General features: G+C 38.1%; 1 protein-coding gene across 2 annotated transcripts; it reads left to right on the forward strand.

Moving 5' to 3' along the window:
* Positions 1-23: 23 nt before the first annotated feature.
* ATP6V1D (ATPase H+ transporting V1 subunit D) lies at positions 24-12,656 on the forward strand. 2 transcript variants are annotated; one of them, XM_067028311.1, is made up of 10 exons: positions 66-335; positions 4,288-4,331; positions 4,702-4,819; positions 5,599-5,678; positions 7,048-7,115; positions 7,836-7,880; positions 8,962-9,065; positions 9,517-9,583; positions 10,771-10,849; positions 11,955-12,656. In XM_067028311.1, the coding sequence occupies exons 3-10, from the start codon at positions 4,715-4,717 to the stop codon at positions 12,094-12,096; spliced, it is 690 nt and encodes a 229-aa protein (XP_066884412.1). In that variant the 5' UTR covers positions 66-335; positions 4,288-4,331; positions 4,702-4,714; the 3' UTR covers positions 12,097-12,656. The 2 variants fall into 2 exon arrangements, with proteins under 2 accessions (XP_058914392.1, XP_066884412.1); XM_059058409.2 differs by lacking the exon at positions 4,288-4,331 and having other exon boundaries at positions 24-335.
* The last annotated feature ends 882 nt before the right edge of the window (positions 12,657-13,538 follow it).

Consider the following 13,538-nt stretch of genomic DNA (forward strand, 5'->3'; position numbering starts at 1 on the left):
CGGGGGATGGGGGGGTGGGGGCTAGAAGACGAACCGGAAACGGGGGGCGGTTCCGGGGTGTGCGCGCCTCAACATCCGGGCATCGCCTTCTTCCTGTCGCCTTCCCGGCACCCCCTACCCCCATCCCTACCGACAGAAAGCGGAAGCGAAGAAGGCGTATCCTGGCTGCCTGTTAGCAACGCCAGGGGGTCACGTGACACAACCAGCTGACTCAGGTGAAGCAAGACTCAGTGGCTGGGCTTGTTACAGCAAGATTGCCTGGCCAGGGACCCGGGCCGAACAGTCATCGTCAGAATGTCGGGCAAAGACCGAATTGAAATCTTTCCCTCGAGAATGTAAGTAAAAGAATGGAACGAACAGGTGTTCAGGAAGACCTTCCCGAGCCGCTGTCCCTCCATACCCTGGACCAGCAGCGGGGCTCCTTGTTTCCTGGGCCAACCCTGAGCTCTCTCCAGTCTCTTCTCGTGAGTCCAGGTCGAGGCTCCCTGAGGGGCCCCTTACACATTCCTCTGAGTGAACCAGACTGGACAGAGCAAGTTCAGCCCGTGAGAACAGGCGCCCGGCCTGCTGGCTTTTGTAGAGATCCGCTGACTTTAGTCATTAATCGAGCCATTCATTCCATATTCCCTTATTGATCCGGACACAGGATTTATATAACTATGAATCGTCGCTACTCTTGCCCTAACAGAGCTCACAGTTTAGTGGAGGGATAGACAAGCGGACGAAGTTTGATAAATGCTTTGAGAAGGGAAGTCTACTGCGGTGGGAACAGGCTTCTAAGCCAATTTGGGGGTTGAATCGAATCGCCCTAAAGTGGGCGTCAGGTTCGATCATGGATACCCCTACTCATTTTCCAAGATCCCCTGAAATGTCACAGCGGTGGGAAGCTATACCTGAATTTCCGAGGCACTCCTTTTGTTCTGTCACCATTGCATCTCATTCAGACTTCTGTTAATATCACCTATCACACTGTAAAGTGCATATTTGTTTGTGTATATTTACCACTGAACTGTGAGCTCTCGCCAGGATGAGAAGTGTCTTGATTATTAATCCACAGAAGGTCCACAAAAAATGTTACTCGAATGAACCCATGCCGTGGAATCTGTTCAGTTGTGGCCTCCTTTCTCTTTGGGTATGAATTCTTTGTCAGGAGAAACATTTTAAGTTTTCTCAAATATGCCTAACAACGTGTGGAAGGTAAAGATTGTTCTTATTTGCCCTCTCTCCCTCCGCCTGCCCCTCTTTCTTTTCCTCTTTTTTTCACTGAGGAGCAGAAAATCAGTTTTGACTTTGACACTTAGAAATTTTGATTGTGGTCCTATCTCTTTGGGGGTGTTCTGTTGTTTTTCTTTATTCTGACTTTTTCCCAGAGAATCTGAGGATGCTTAAAATAAGAGTTATATTTAAACCCCAAACCTAGATTTCTGTACCTACCTGGGTGGCTACAGCTTTTAATGAAATGAAGGGGTTTTTGTTTGTTTGGTTTCTACCTTCGCCTGTTGACTTTCTAATAGTTGTTTGTCCTAGGTGGGAAGTAAGTCAGTTGTGGAGAAAGGCAGTGCCTGTGAAATAGATAAGGATCAAGACTACCCTGGGGTAGTGAGGACTGTAGAAATGCCAGCACTTAAAGACTCTGACTCCATCCAAACCTCTGCCCTGAGAGACACCAGACTCTAGCATGGCTTCTAGTAGCCCAAGGCTATGTTCCTAGAATGACTCCAGCCCCTAGTAAAATGCCTGCTTGAGAAAACTCATCCAGCCAGAATTTACTCTTTGTTCTATGCAACACCTGAGACTATGCCCCTGACCTCCCTTCCTTAATTGCCTGCTAGCAGACACAGCTGGCCTGATGGCATTTCCAATGCCCAACCTTTTGGAATTTTTCTGACTGGCGTTCACTGTCACTCTCCTCACTCATTTTAAAATGCCTAATCACCTGTGCACAATCAGAAAGGAGCTCAGCTCTTTCCCCTGCTGTCAGTGGTTACTGAATAATATGTTTTCACAGCTTTAACTAATGTCTGGCTGTGTTTATCTTTGATAGTCGTCAGAATGTTAACATTTTGTTTTGTTTTGTTTTTGAGACTAGGTGCAAATACAGTCTTTGGGCTTAGACAAGAATGATAGGTTTGTGAAGGTGAAAATGGCTATTTGAGAGTACTCAGCTTGCCGATTGAGAGGAAAATCAGCTGTAGGAAGTAACTGCTTCTCTAAATATTTTCTGCAAGGCTTAGCAGGTACTTTGTCATGTAGTCAGATGCTTTTGATTCAGCTGGAAGCAAAGTCATCATCCTAGCTGAAGGTCAAACTTTTTGTAGGGCCAAGCAGCTCTGTAACTTGTAAAAGAACAAGTGTTTAAGGAGCGAGGCTAGAAAATACACTAGTGACTTCTGTTTCAGACACTACTACCTTACAGTGTTATCCTGTGAAATGGGGCTGTCACCCACTAAGGCACCAGAGAGAGCAAAACAAGTTTAGAATGGAAGCAAAAGAGGCATGAAGGATTTGGAGTCAACACAAGTCAGTCACATCCAGGTTCTCCTACATAATGGCTATAAGCCCTTGGGCAGGTCACTCTTTGAGTCTCAAGAATTAAAATTTGTCTATTTCATGAGAAAAGAAATTAAATATAGGAGGAAATTAAAATTAGCGTGGTGAATTCATTTTTATGAACCAGTTCACCTTTTTACTCTAAACTTGCTGCCATTTGCAGGACTAGGATTTGACTTAAATTTGGTTCAACTCTTTGAGCCCAAAGTCTGGTGGTTAGTGTCAACAACACAGTATGTTAAATGTACACATTGGGGTGCATAGCTGTTGCTCAGGCTGGAAGCTGAACCAGCTTCACTTGGTTAGCAATGAGGCTAGTCAGTGCAAATTCAGCCACTGATAGCTAGTTTTTCAAAGACAGAACTGTTCACCTGAATTGTATCCCCTTAATCTATAGGTGAAGCAGTATGGCACATGGTCGGGGTACAGTGGACCTAGGTTTGAACCTTGGTTAAATCCCTGGAGTCAGAAATCTGTTTCAGGTATTGCTCTGCGTTTTCTTCACTGAGTGACTGTGGGAAAGTCGTTTCACTTTTCTGAGCTTCGTTTTCCTGTCTTTCAAGATAATGTCTGGGCTTCCCTGGTGGCGCAGTGGTTGAGAATCCGCCTGCTGATGCAGGGAACACGGGTTCGTGTCCCGGTCCGGGAAGATCCCACATGCCGCGGAGCGGCTGGGCCTGTGAGCCATGGCCGCTGAGCCTGCGCGTCCCGAGCCTGCGCTCCGCAACGGGAGAGGCCACAACAGAGAGAGGCCCACGTACGGAGGTGGTGGGGGAGATAATGTCTAAAGCTCCTTCCAGCTATAGAATTGTTTTAGTAACCTTTGGCCTATGGTAGAAGATTCAGTATAATCTAAAAATTTAGTCAGAAGTTTAGCAAAAACTATTTTGCAGTTGGTAATTACACCAGTCATATGAAATTATGTCCCCTTAAACATATCACTTTAAGTATGTTATACAATTGATTATTGAATCTTATTATCCACTTTTTTTCTCATTATTAAATTTTATCTGGCATATGGTAGCAAGAATGGAAATGTCAATTTCTGCTGTTGCTTTCTTGACTTTGGTTTTGAGGTTTCTGATGGGAAAAGATTGAAATAGGGAGGTAAGGAGATTTCAGTGGCTTGTCACTTCTTAGAAGTGTTTACTTATATGTGTCATTTGTAACCTGGAGTCATTTACAAATTAGTAAAGTGATTGGTAGTAGAGTCTTAATTGATGATATCAAAACACTTCAGTGCCACACTTTTAATGGAAAAAGTGATAAATGATTGTGGTATGAAATACAGAAGGTAAAACAGAATATAGTAATAAAAAGTAAATCCATTTTTTTCACTCAACCTCATTTTCCAAAGGAAACTGTTACCGCTTTCTGTGAACCTCTCTGGAACTATTCTCTTTATCTGTATAAGCACATTCATCCCTTACTGTGCATAACTGAGACAATGTAGTATGAGGAGCACATGCAGATTTACCTTCCTCTTTTTTTTAAATGGCTTCATATCATTCTGTTGTATGATGAACCATGATTTGTGGAACATTTAACTTGTTCCCACCCTTTTGCTATTACAAATAAAGCTGGACTAGTCATCCTTGACCTTGTACATGTTTTTGTGTACATGTGGGAGTAAATCAGGGGGATAAATCCCTTTAAGTAGAAATGTTGGTCCTGAAGGTAAATGCATTTCAAATTTTGATATATATCATTGGACAGATTTTTTTTTTTAATTTTTAGTGCATCCCTAATGGAAACATATACTGTTTTAACTCACAAATCAAGTAAGTATTTAAACTATGCTGGCATCATAAAATAGTTCTAATAAATATTTATTAAATCATAATAAAATTTATTAAATTATTAACCAATTATTAAGTAATATAACAATTAATTGTTAAATTATTAATGTTATTTATTAACTTATTTATCAAATTATTAAATATTTATTAAAGGATTATTTTTGTTTTAAATAAAAAAGACTGATTTATGGAACACTGAGGGTGGAAATCTACAGTATTGAGAAACCAGTTAAGCCTGTCAGTTACAAATGGTATATATTCTTGCTCTCATGACATCAAAGAATTAGCATAATTTTAACACCATATTGGGGAAATATTTTTATTTTAAATGTCTTTAACTTTATTTACATAGGGCACAGACCATCATGAGGGCTCGGTTAAAAGGAGCACAGACGGGTCGAAACCTCCTAAAGAAAAAATCTGACGCCTTAACTCTTCGATTTCGACAGATCCTTAAGAAGATAATAGAGGTAGAATGAAGTTTGCTTAGAATTGTATTTATTTTAGAAGTATCTATGGAAAATCCAGCACGGCCATTGGCATTTTAATCAAACTTTTTTCTTTCAAAAGTAAAAATGCTATTATAAATGTAACAAGTTTCAGAAAGCACATTTAATAAGATTCAAACTCTTTACTCCTGCCCCCAAACCCCACTTGATCTACTCTGGCCCCTGCCTGCCCCTCTGATCTCATTTGGAGCTTTTTTTCTAACATCCTCGTCTAGGACCTTTGCATTAGCTGTTTATAATGCCCAAAATGCTCTTTTCCCAGTATTTATTATAACTGTCCTCTGGCCTGTCTGGTAACTTTCTACCCACCTGTCCCAGTTTTTCTTCTCTTTCAAAAAAATTACTGGGTGTTCTCAAACATTAAATATTCCAGATTTTAGAATCACTGTGCCATTAGGATTTTGAGAGCAGTATAGTGAATTTAAAAGATTAATTTGAGCAAATCAGCAAGGACTCATTTAGGAATAAGGTAGGCTCTTCAGTAAAGATTCAGTTTTCTATTTCTTAGTGCCTTTATTCCAATATTTTAATTATAAAACTCATGGTTTTGCAACATTGTTAGTAACCATAACCAAAACTGTTCAAGCAAAATTGGATATATTTATTTTATTGTTACCAAATCAATATTTACATGTACACCTGGTGTAAAATACTGATGGTTGTTAAAGGAACATGATTATGATATGATTTTTCCCTGTAAAAAACTTGGTTTTATTGGCTGTTGGTTTTTGCTTTTCCAGACTAAAATGTTGATGGGTGAAGTGATGAGAGAAGCTGCCTTTTCACTTGCTGAGGCCAAGTTCACAGCAGGGGACTTCAGGTAAGAACATTTAAGTGGGGTGTTTTGAAAAACAAAGTGCTATCATGTTCATAATTTCATTTAAAAGCCTCTTTTAATTTAAAAAAATACATAAGCATTAAAGACAAATGATATAGTAATAATAAGAACACTTTTAACCCCATCACCTTAACACTTTTGTGTTTATTACCACCCATGTGTTATCTGTTACATCGTTGCAGGCACAGAATACTTAATATTTTACAGTCCATTTTCATTTAGTATTGTATCATAAACATTTTTCCCTGTTTTCACATAGCTGCATAATCTTTAGATGTATGATAATGTATTAACGTTTTCCTGTAATGGTGGGCCTTTGGGTTGATTTTCAGATTTTTTGATTATTAGAAAAGGTGCCATGAACATCTTTATGTATATATTTTAAAATTTCTGTTGAATTATTTCCTTAGGAAAATTTTTGAGAATGGAATTGGTTGTTTAAAGGGCATGGACTTTATGGCATATGTCAATATGTGCTTTACAAAGTGTACAAAATGGCTTAGTTATTGCTTTACATATGTTATGTTTAGTTATGTCATTTGATTCTCCAAATAAGCCTGTGAGGTGGACCAGGCAAGCATTGTTGTTCTCAGTTTAAGTTTAGTGCCTTCCTAAAGTCAAATGACTACTCAGGGGCAGAAGTGGAAGTTTTCAGGGTTTTTGATTTTAGTCTTCTTCACCAATAACACAATGCCTCCATTCTTAGTTTGTGTTATCTGGGAACATTACCTGTGGACAGTCTTACGGCTTGAGGGGCATAAGACCTTTTGAAGTAGTAGACTTTTAATTTTTGCCAGTGTTGGTAGGATAACAATTTGCATTGACTTTTCCATGAGAGGGCGGGAATAAATAGTGTGTATGTGGTATGTGAAAGTGTTTTAGGGTGGTTATGGGGAAGACACTTTATTTTGTGATAGTAACAGGTCAGGAGTCAGACAAAGCCAGATGGAAATTAGATAGATTCCAAGGTAAAGGAATTGAACTCCTGCTTAGACACACCTAGAGGTTTGAACAGCAAACCCAGAAGGAAGGAACGTTTTCTCCAAATTACATTAGTGGAATGAAAATCCCTAAAGTCACATCCATGCACCACATGTCTGATTGAAAACTTAAGCAGTCCATGTACATTAAAATAATTATTTGTATTCTTATGGCTAATGTTTGAATATTGTTCATACTTTGCTCTCTGAGGCCCTCCTCTGGTAGCAGTGATTGTTCTTTTCTGAAAGAAGACAATCATCAAAGCATAATCGTGACATCTTACTTTTGTTGAAGTCACCTGATGGGTCCCTGTTGGTTTGTTTCTCACTCTAAACCCTCAACTAAATCAAGGCCTTTTCTTTTTCTGCAGCACCACAGTAATCCAAAATGTAAATAAAGCCCAAGTGAAGATTAGAGCAAAGAAAGATAATGTAGCAGGTAACTTTTCAACCCTTTGGAACTCTTGGTGGAGAAAAGGTAACATTTTAAAATTAACCCGTTTATACAGCAAGATCTTGATGGCCCAATTAATCTTTTCTCCTTAGACAAAGGTGATTGGCTTTACATATTAAAACTTGTTTACTGGTGGTTGCCAGGGGATGGGGGTAGGGAAAGCTATTGTTCAGTGGATGTGAAGTTACAGTTATACAAGATAAATACATTTTAGAGACCTGCTGTACAGTCGTATAGTTACAGTTAATAGGGTGTTGTGCACTTAAAAACTTAAGAAAGTAGATCTCATGTTGAGTGTTAACACATACACACAGGAAAAGGGACACAAATCTTTTGGAGGTGATGGATATGTTTATTACCTTAATTGTGATGATGGTATCATGGGTGTATGCATATTTCTATACTCATCAAAATGTATATATTAAATATATGCAATTATTTGTATATTATGTATACCTCAAAGATGGAAGAAAAAAAAACAACATTGTAACAGCCAGATCCCTTACTAAGGATAATTTGACTTTTGAATAGGAATGAACACTTAAGAAGGAAGGTTCCTAAATTCATTCATTGAAACCAGTTACAGTTCCAGGCAATCTCTTGACTTTTGAGTATTTGCTGAAAAAGAAACACAGGAAACAGTGGTTAAGAAACAGTACTTCAAGGACATGTTTGTGAATCCATGTATGTTTCTGTGTTTAACAGGTGTTACTTTGCCAGTATTTGAACATTACCATGAAGGAACTGACAGTAAGTGTGAAACTTTTTATGTGTGTGTCTCTGGGTTCTTCCAGTTCCTCTTTAATTGAACCGTATTCTGGAAATTGATGATAAATAGACCTGCTTAGAGTTCAGTTGTTCCAGTGTTGGAAACCTTCTTTTTTTTTTTGGCCTCGCCGGGCAGCATGTGGGATCTTAGTTCCCCGACCAGGGATCAGACCCGTGCCCCCTGCATTGGGAGTGTGGCGTCTTAACCACTGGACCTCCAGGGAAGTCCAGAAGCCTTCTTATCAGATACATTTGGGACAATAGTTTATCAGTTAATCAAAAAAGTGTTATTGCAGAGAGTCACAAAACATTGTACATTGCTTAAAATATTTTATTTCAACCTAGAAATTTATGGAGTCATTTGCAATTTTAAAAATATAAGGCCATGGCCTTTCTTTGAGTATGAATCCACTGATTAGACTTCCATGTCGTCTTTCTGCATAAACCACACCTATAATGCATTGTTCATAATTTCCAGTTTGGGTCTTTTTAAAGTAGAGTAAGATCTTAGACACTGTGATACAATCTGAATGCTGAATCTTCCTAGACTTTTATAGCCAGCTTGCCCAATTTTTTTATGATTGTCTCACCTTTTCCTAATTTGACAGCATGTTTCAGGTAGTAATGCATCTTTGTTGAGTCTTTCCAAAGTAATCAACTTTCATAGAAACAACAATATTCTTTCTTTGGCCCTCATATTAAATTGGTTCACATCAAATATTTAGTACTGCTTGAATAAAGAAGTAGAATATTCTAGAGAGTCACCTGTTAACAGAGAGTGTCAACTGTACCGGGGCATCAGGCAGTATGATCTACAAAGGGAAGGGGTGCATTGGTTAATCCAGCAAGCTAACTTCTCCTATAGTTAGATTTAGAATAGTATCCTTGTGCAAAACTATTCATCAATATGTCCTACAGTTTTGGGGGAGTGAAATGGGCACTTAGTGTTTGGGTTAGTGAATTTGTTTTTCCATGTTTGGTATTATTCTGACTTATCTTCTTTTGGGAAGTTATGGGGAAGATTACACCCTAAATACAAATGTTGTCTGACTGGTTCTTTCAGGTTATGAACTGACTGGTTTAGCCAGAGGTGGCGAACAGTTGGCTAAACTGAAGAGGAATTATGCCAAAGCAGTGGAACTACTGGTGGAACTAGCTTCGCTGCAGGTAAGTTTCTGAAATGGTGGCTTCTGCACCATTGTCCCTACTTTTTACTACTAACAAAATGTTTGTGCAATGGTATAGTTTCACTTTTGGCTAGGTGAGAACAGCAATAGTCAATATAGATTTAAATGCAAATATAATATGGTTTATGCATGAAAGCCGTTTTTCCCCCCCTTTATGGCCAGTTAATATATATCTAGGTCATTAGTGTATGATTCTCTTCTCTTGCCATTTTTATAACTTCAGGTGAATCTGAAGTAAACAAATTCTAATAGAATGGAAATCATGTTAGCTCTATGGAAATCTCCTAAGAATTTTCTGTTCTTTAAGTATGTTGAAAAGAAGTAGTCTTGGTTTCCAAATGTTTTCTACAAGTGCTGAGTGAAGGCAAGTGGTGGACAGGGCATGATTAGGAACTTTGTGCTTATATTATTAATTTATCCTCTTATTTTAGACTTCCTTTGTTACGTTGGATGAAGCTATTAAGATAACCAACAGGCGTGTAAATGCCATTGAACATGGTGAGTGTAAGCTGCTGTGAGGCTCTTTGTCCATCCTCTTGTCCGCACCTCCACATTTGTCACGGACCTAGTAGGAATCAGGCACTGATCGCCTGGTGAATAAGATGTTGCCCCGGCCCACAGTGGGAAGGGCAGTGAGTCAGTAATACAGATAACTGTTAGTAAATCCTTTGATAGAAGTGTGTATATGATTTAGGGGGTAGTTAGAGGAGAGTGGTGAGTTAAAAAGTACGGAATGTTTTCCTCATTTCTGATTATTCATGAATAAAAGGTGAAACTATTTCTCAAGAGCCCTAATGTTTTTGTAAGTTCTTTCCAATGACTGAGTGATAAATGTTTTTGAACACATGAAGTATTAAACTTTAAATCTCTCTTTCTTAGGCCATATGTCCTGTTCTCTTGCTATTCTCCTTGATTTCTAAAAATAAATTTTCCCATTGGATGCATTTATTTTCCATCTCTCATTTCATTATTTTAAAACTATGACTGCTGAAAGTTGCCACAGTACTTTTTGCTTAAGAAACTCAGTTTTCGTTAAAGAAACACTTATTCAATCAATTTTAAAGTAAGAAAGGAGCAAAATTTGAGCAGCAAGGAAATTATTTTGCTTGGGCTCTATTAGTGTTAAAGAAGAAGTTATCTCATTTTTTAAAAACTCAAAACACATTTCCTGACTGCTTGCTTGTGCCAGCCTCTTGCATGGAATTGCAAGCAAAACAAAATGGATAAGGTAACAATTCCAGTTCACGAGTTCACATTCTAGAAGCAGAATAGGCAAATTCTGTGTAAAGTAGAACCTTATGATTGACACAAAATTCAACTTACTGTATTCTCTCTGCTCAGTGCTCCAGTTTTTAACAGTGGATTGCTGCTGTATTTAAAATAACATCTGTGGTTCAATGTTACATATTCATATAAATTCAGTATATTCAGTGTTGTATATATCACGGTCCAGTGTTACCTGTCCTTAGAAAAGACAGTATGAGGGCATATTCCAGAATATTTATTAGTTAACTATAGAGTGGTTGGATTATACTTCATTTTATTTCTTTGTGTTTTTGGTTTTTTACATTAAATGTACATTTATTTTACAGTTAGAAAAAATAAGTTACTGTTATACAGATGAGCACTGGCAATTTGAAAAAAGGTTTGAAGTTCTCACTATATATGTATTTTTTAAACCCTAGTCATCATTCCCCGGATTGAACGTACCCTTGCTTATATCATCACAGAGCTGGATGAGAGAGAGAGAGAAGAGTTCTATAGGTTTGTTGGAATTTGCAGTTATTGACCATTTTTTGTTTTTCCATATTCCAAAAGCTCAATTTGCTGAGACATGTTGGCTTATGTTCTTTAGAATTAGCACAGCTTGGGACTTCCCTGGCTGTCCAGTGGTTAAGACTCCACGCTTCCATTGCAGGGGGCATGGGTTTGATCCCTGGTCGGGGAACTAAGATCCCACATGCAGTGTGGCATGGGCAAAAAAAAAAGAATTAGTAAAACTTGTATTTTATTCTGATAAGAAACAAGAAATAATATTGCCAAAGGCTGTGGAGACAGATCTGTGCCAAGTTTTGCACACACCTAAAATATGGCGTCTCTGAAAACTTAGGCCCTTCAGAGAAACTATAAATAGCCTCGATAATTCTTTAAAATGAAACAATGATTTAGGTGGGGTGTCTCCCACATAAAAACAAACTGGAATTAGTCAGTCAACAAATATGTATGTTGAAAATGTTCCAGGAGAAAGTATAAAGTACTTGGGGGCATTACATAATAATATAAATCATACCATTAGAGAGTCAGAGTAATTGGAGAGAAATGATACCTGTACAGGAATTAGCTCTGAACATTTAGAGCTAGTAGGGACAATAAATACTAAATAGGTGGTGTGCAGGGGTCATTGTGTCAGTTTCAGAGAAGTGGGAGATAGGTGAAGGCAGGCGTTTTCAGGAACAACATAGCTGTCTTGGACCTTGAGTAGCATCTGAGTATGATTTATAATCGTAATTAGAAAAATTTAGTTTGTCCTTCAGTTGATGTGCAGGGTTGTGGTAATCCAGATTGAATGATCCAAAATTTTAATGTCTGAATGCTGAAAACCTGTTCCATTATCAGGGAATGGATATCAAAGTTTATTCACCCTGAGACAGGAGCTTTTGAAATCAGTTATTAGCTTAAAATGTGTGTGTATTCTACCTCAAATCTTTTTTTTTAATGGGTTATAAATATGTTACTGAAATTGAAATTAATAAAGGTAGAATTTTGTTCTACTTTGTAGGTGTTTATTATCCTTGTTACAAAACTAGAAGAAATCAATTCTACTTAGTACCAAAACAGGATTCAGAAAATTCCCTCTTTCATTTTATAGGTTAAAGAAAATACAGGAGAAGAAAAAGATTCTCAAGGAAAAGTCTGAGAAGGACTTGGAACAACGGAGGGCAGCTGGAGAGGTGATGGAACCTGCTAATCTTCTGGCTGAAGAGAAGGATGAGGATCTTCTCTTTGAATAATATTTCCTGCTCTGATTCTTTCAGAAGACCTAACGTGGCATCATTTTAATTCACGGTTTGTAGGTTTGGTATGTGTGGCTATTTAATTTTTGGCCTAAGAATTTCACCAGTTGTAAAATTCCCTGATGTCCGTATATGGGATTACCTTTGCAGAATCATAATTCAGCAACCATTTATCACCGATGAGATTTGTAGAACCTTCCCAGAAACTTATAGAATTTATTCTGCGAAGTGTCACCCTACTCCCCTTACATGTCTGTTGCAAGTGATCTGCTTACCAACATATTAAGAAATTCCCCTTAGGAAACAGCAGTGGTCTCAGGCCAACACACGTAGGACAGCTACTGCTGGAACACCCTTTGTTCCTACCTACTTGCACACCATTGTCTGAGATTGCTGCAGCCATCCTTGTGTTAGTTAACTGTGGGACTTCTCTCCTCAAGCTTTATGAAACCCTTCACTTATTCTTCCTTGAATGACAGGTCTGTCTTGTCTGTCATGGGAACAGTTCTGCCAATTCAAATGTGACTATGGTAATAAACAGTAACAAGATTTTAAAATGAGTTGTTCCTTTTTTAATGAATTTACTGCTAAGTTGTGTTCTTATGCTCAGATCACCATGTGGGATTGGCATCCAAAAAGAGCTTTCTCTGCAGACATGTATGAAGTGGGTAGCTTCCCTTTCCCCCCGCTTCATATTTCAGTGTTTTACTAATAAACTTACTGAGGTGAGTGAGTGAGTGAGTGTTGAATTTTGGGATACTAATATGACTGCCAATGAGTTAAGAGGGCTTATTATTACTGCCAATTTTTTCTAAGAAAAAATACTAATTCCCATTTGAGAGTAATCAGGTAACTGTACTATTTTATAATCAGTAACAACTTGAGGCATTTGAATGGCCATATCAGGTGACTGAGGTTTTTAGTAGTTTGATCTGGTGTGAGCCATCCATTACTCAGGCTTTCCTGCACTCAGTTATAGGCATTGTTTGACATGATTGGCCATGGAACAGTTTTTAATTAGTGAAATTGTGACACTAGCCTTAACCGTATTGTGTTTAAATCAACTGATATCACAGCCTAGGCTAATTTTAAAGTAGGTAATTTTCAAGTAATTTTGCGTACATTTAACAAAGGCCTACTATAAAATAGCTTAGTGGTATTAGACATTTGTGTTTTATCATCTATATTATCTCATCACAACAACCATTAAGAGGTACGTATTGTTTTAATCCTACATTTCACAGAAGAAAATTTTGAGGCACAAGGAGCGTGAAGTGGTGAATCCCAGATTTAAATCCAGGCAGTCTGCCTTCAGAATTTTTACATCCTTAACGTCTATCCTTTTTACCTCCCCTATGTTAAAAGCTTTGGGCAAAGGTAAAGACATAAGGCCTGTCCTGGAGGAGCTGGTTGTTAGGAAATCCTGTTGCTGCTCACGA

The sequence above is a fragment of the Kogia breviceps genome, chromosome 3 (assembly GCF_026419965.1).
Source record: "Kogia breviceps isolate mKogBre1 chromosome 3, mKogBre1 haplotype 1, whole genome shotgun sequence".
Lineage (NCBI taxonomy): Eukaryota > Metazoa > Chordata > Mammalia > Artiodactyla > Physeteridae > Kogia > Kogia breviceps.

What these genes read in the sequence shown, in the direction of transcription:
- ATP6V1D (XM_059058409.2), top strand. Translation starts at nt 295, where the DNA reads ATGTCGGGCAAAGACCGAATTGAAATCTTTCCCTCGAGAAT. An exon ending in TCCTTAAGAAGATAATAGAG is followed by an intron (nt 4,820 to 5,598) that starts GTAGAATGAAGT and finishes TTGCTTTTCCAG; the next exon opens with ACTAAAATGTTGATGGGTGA. An exon ending in TTACCATGAAGGAACTGACA is followed by an intron (nt 7,881 to 8,961) that starts GTAAGTGTGAAA and finishes TGGTTCTTTCAG; the next exon opens with GTTATGAACTGACTGGTTTA.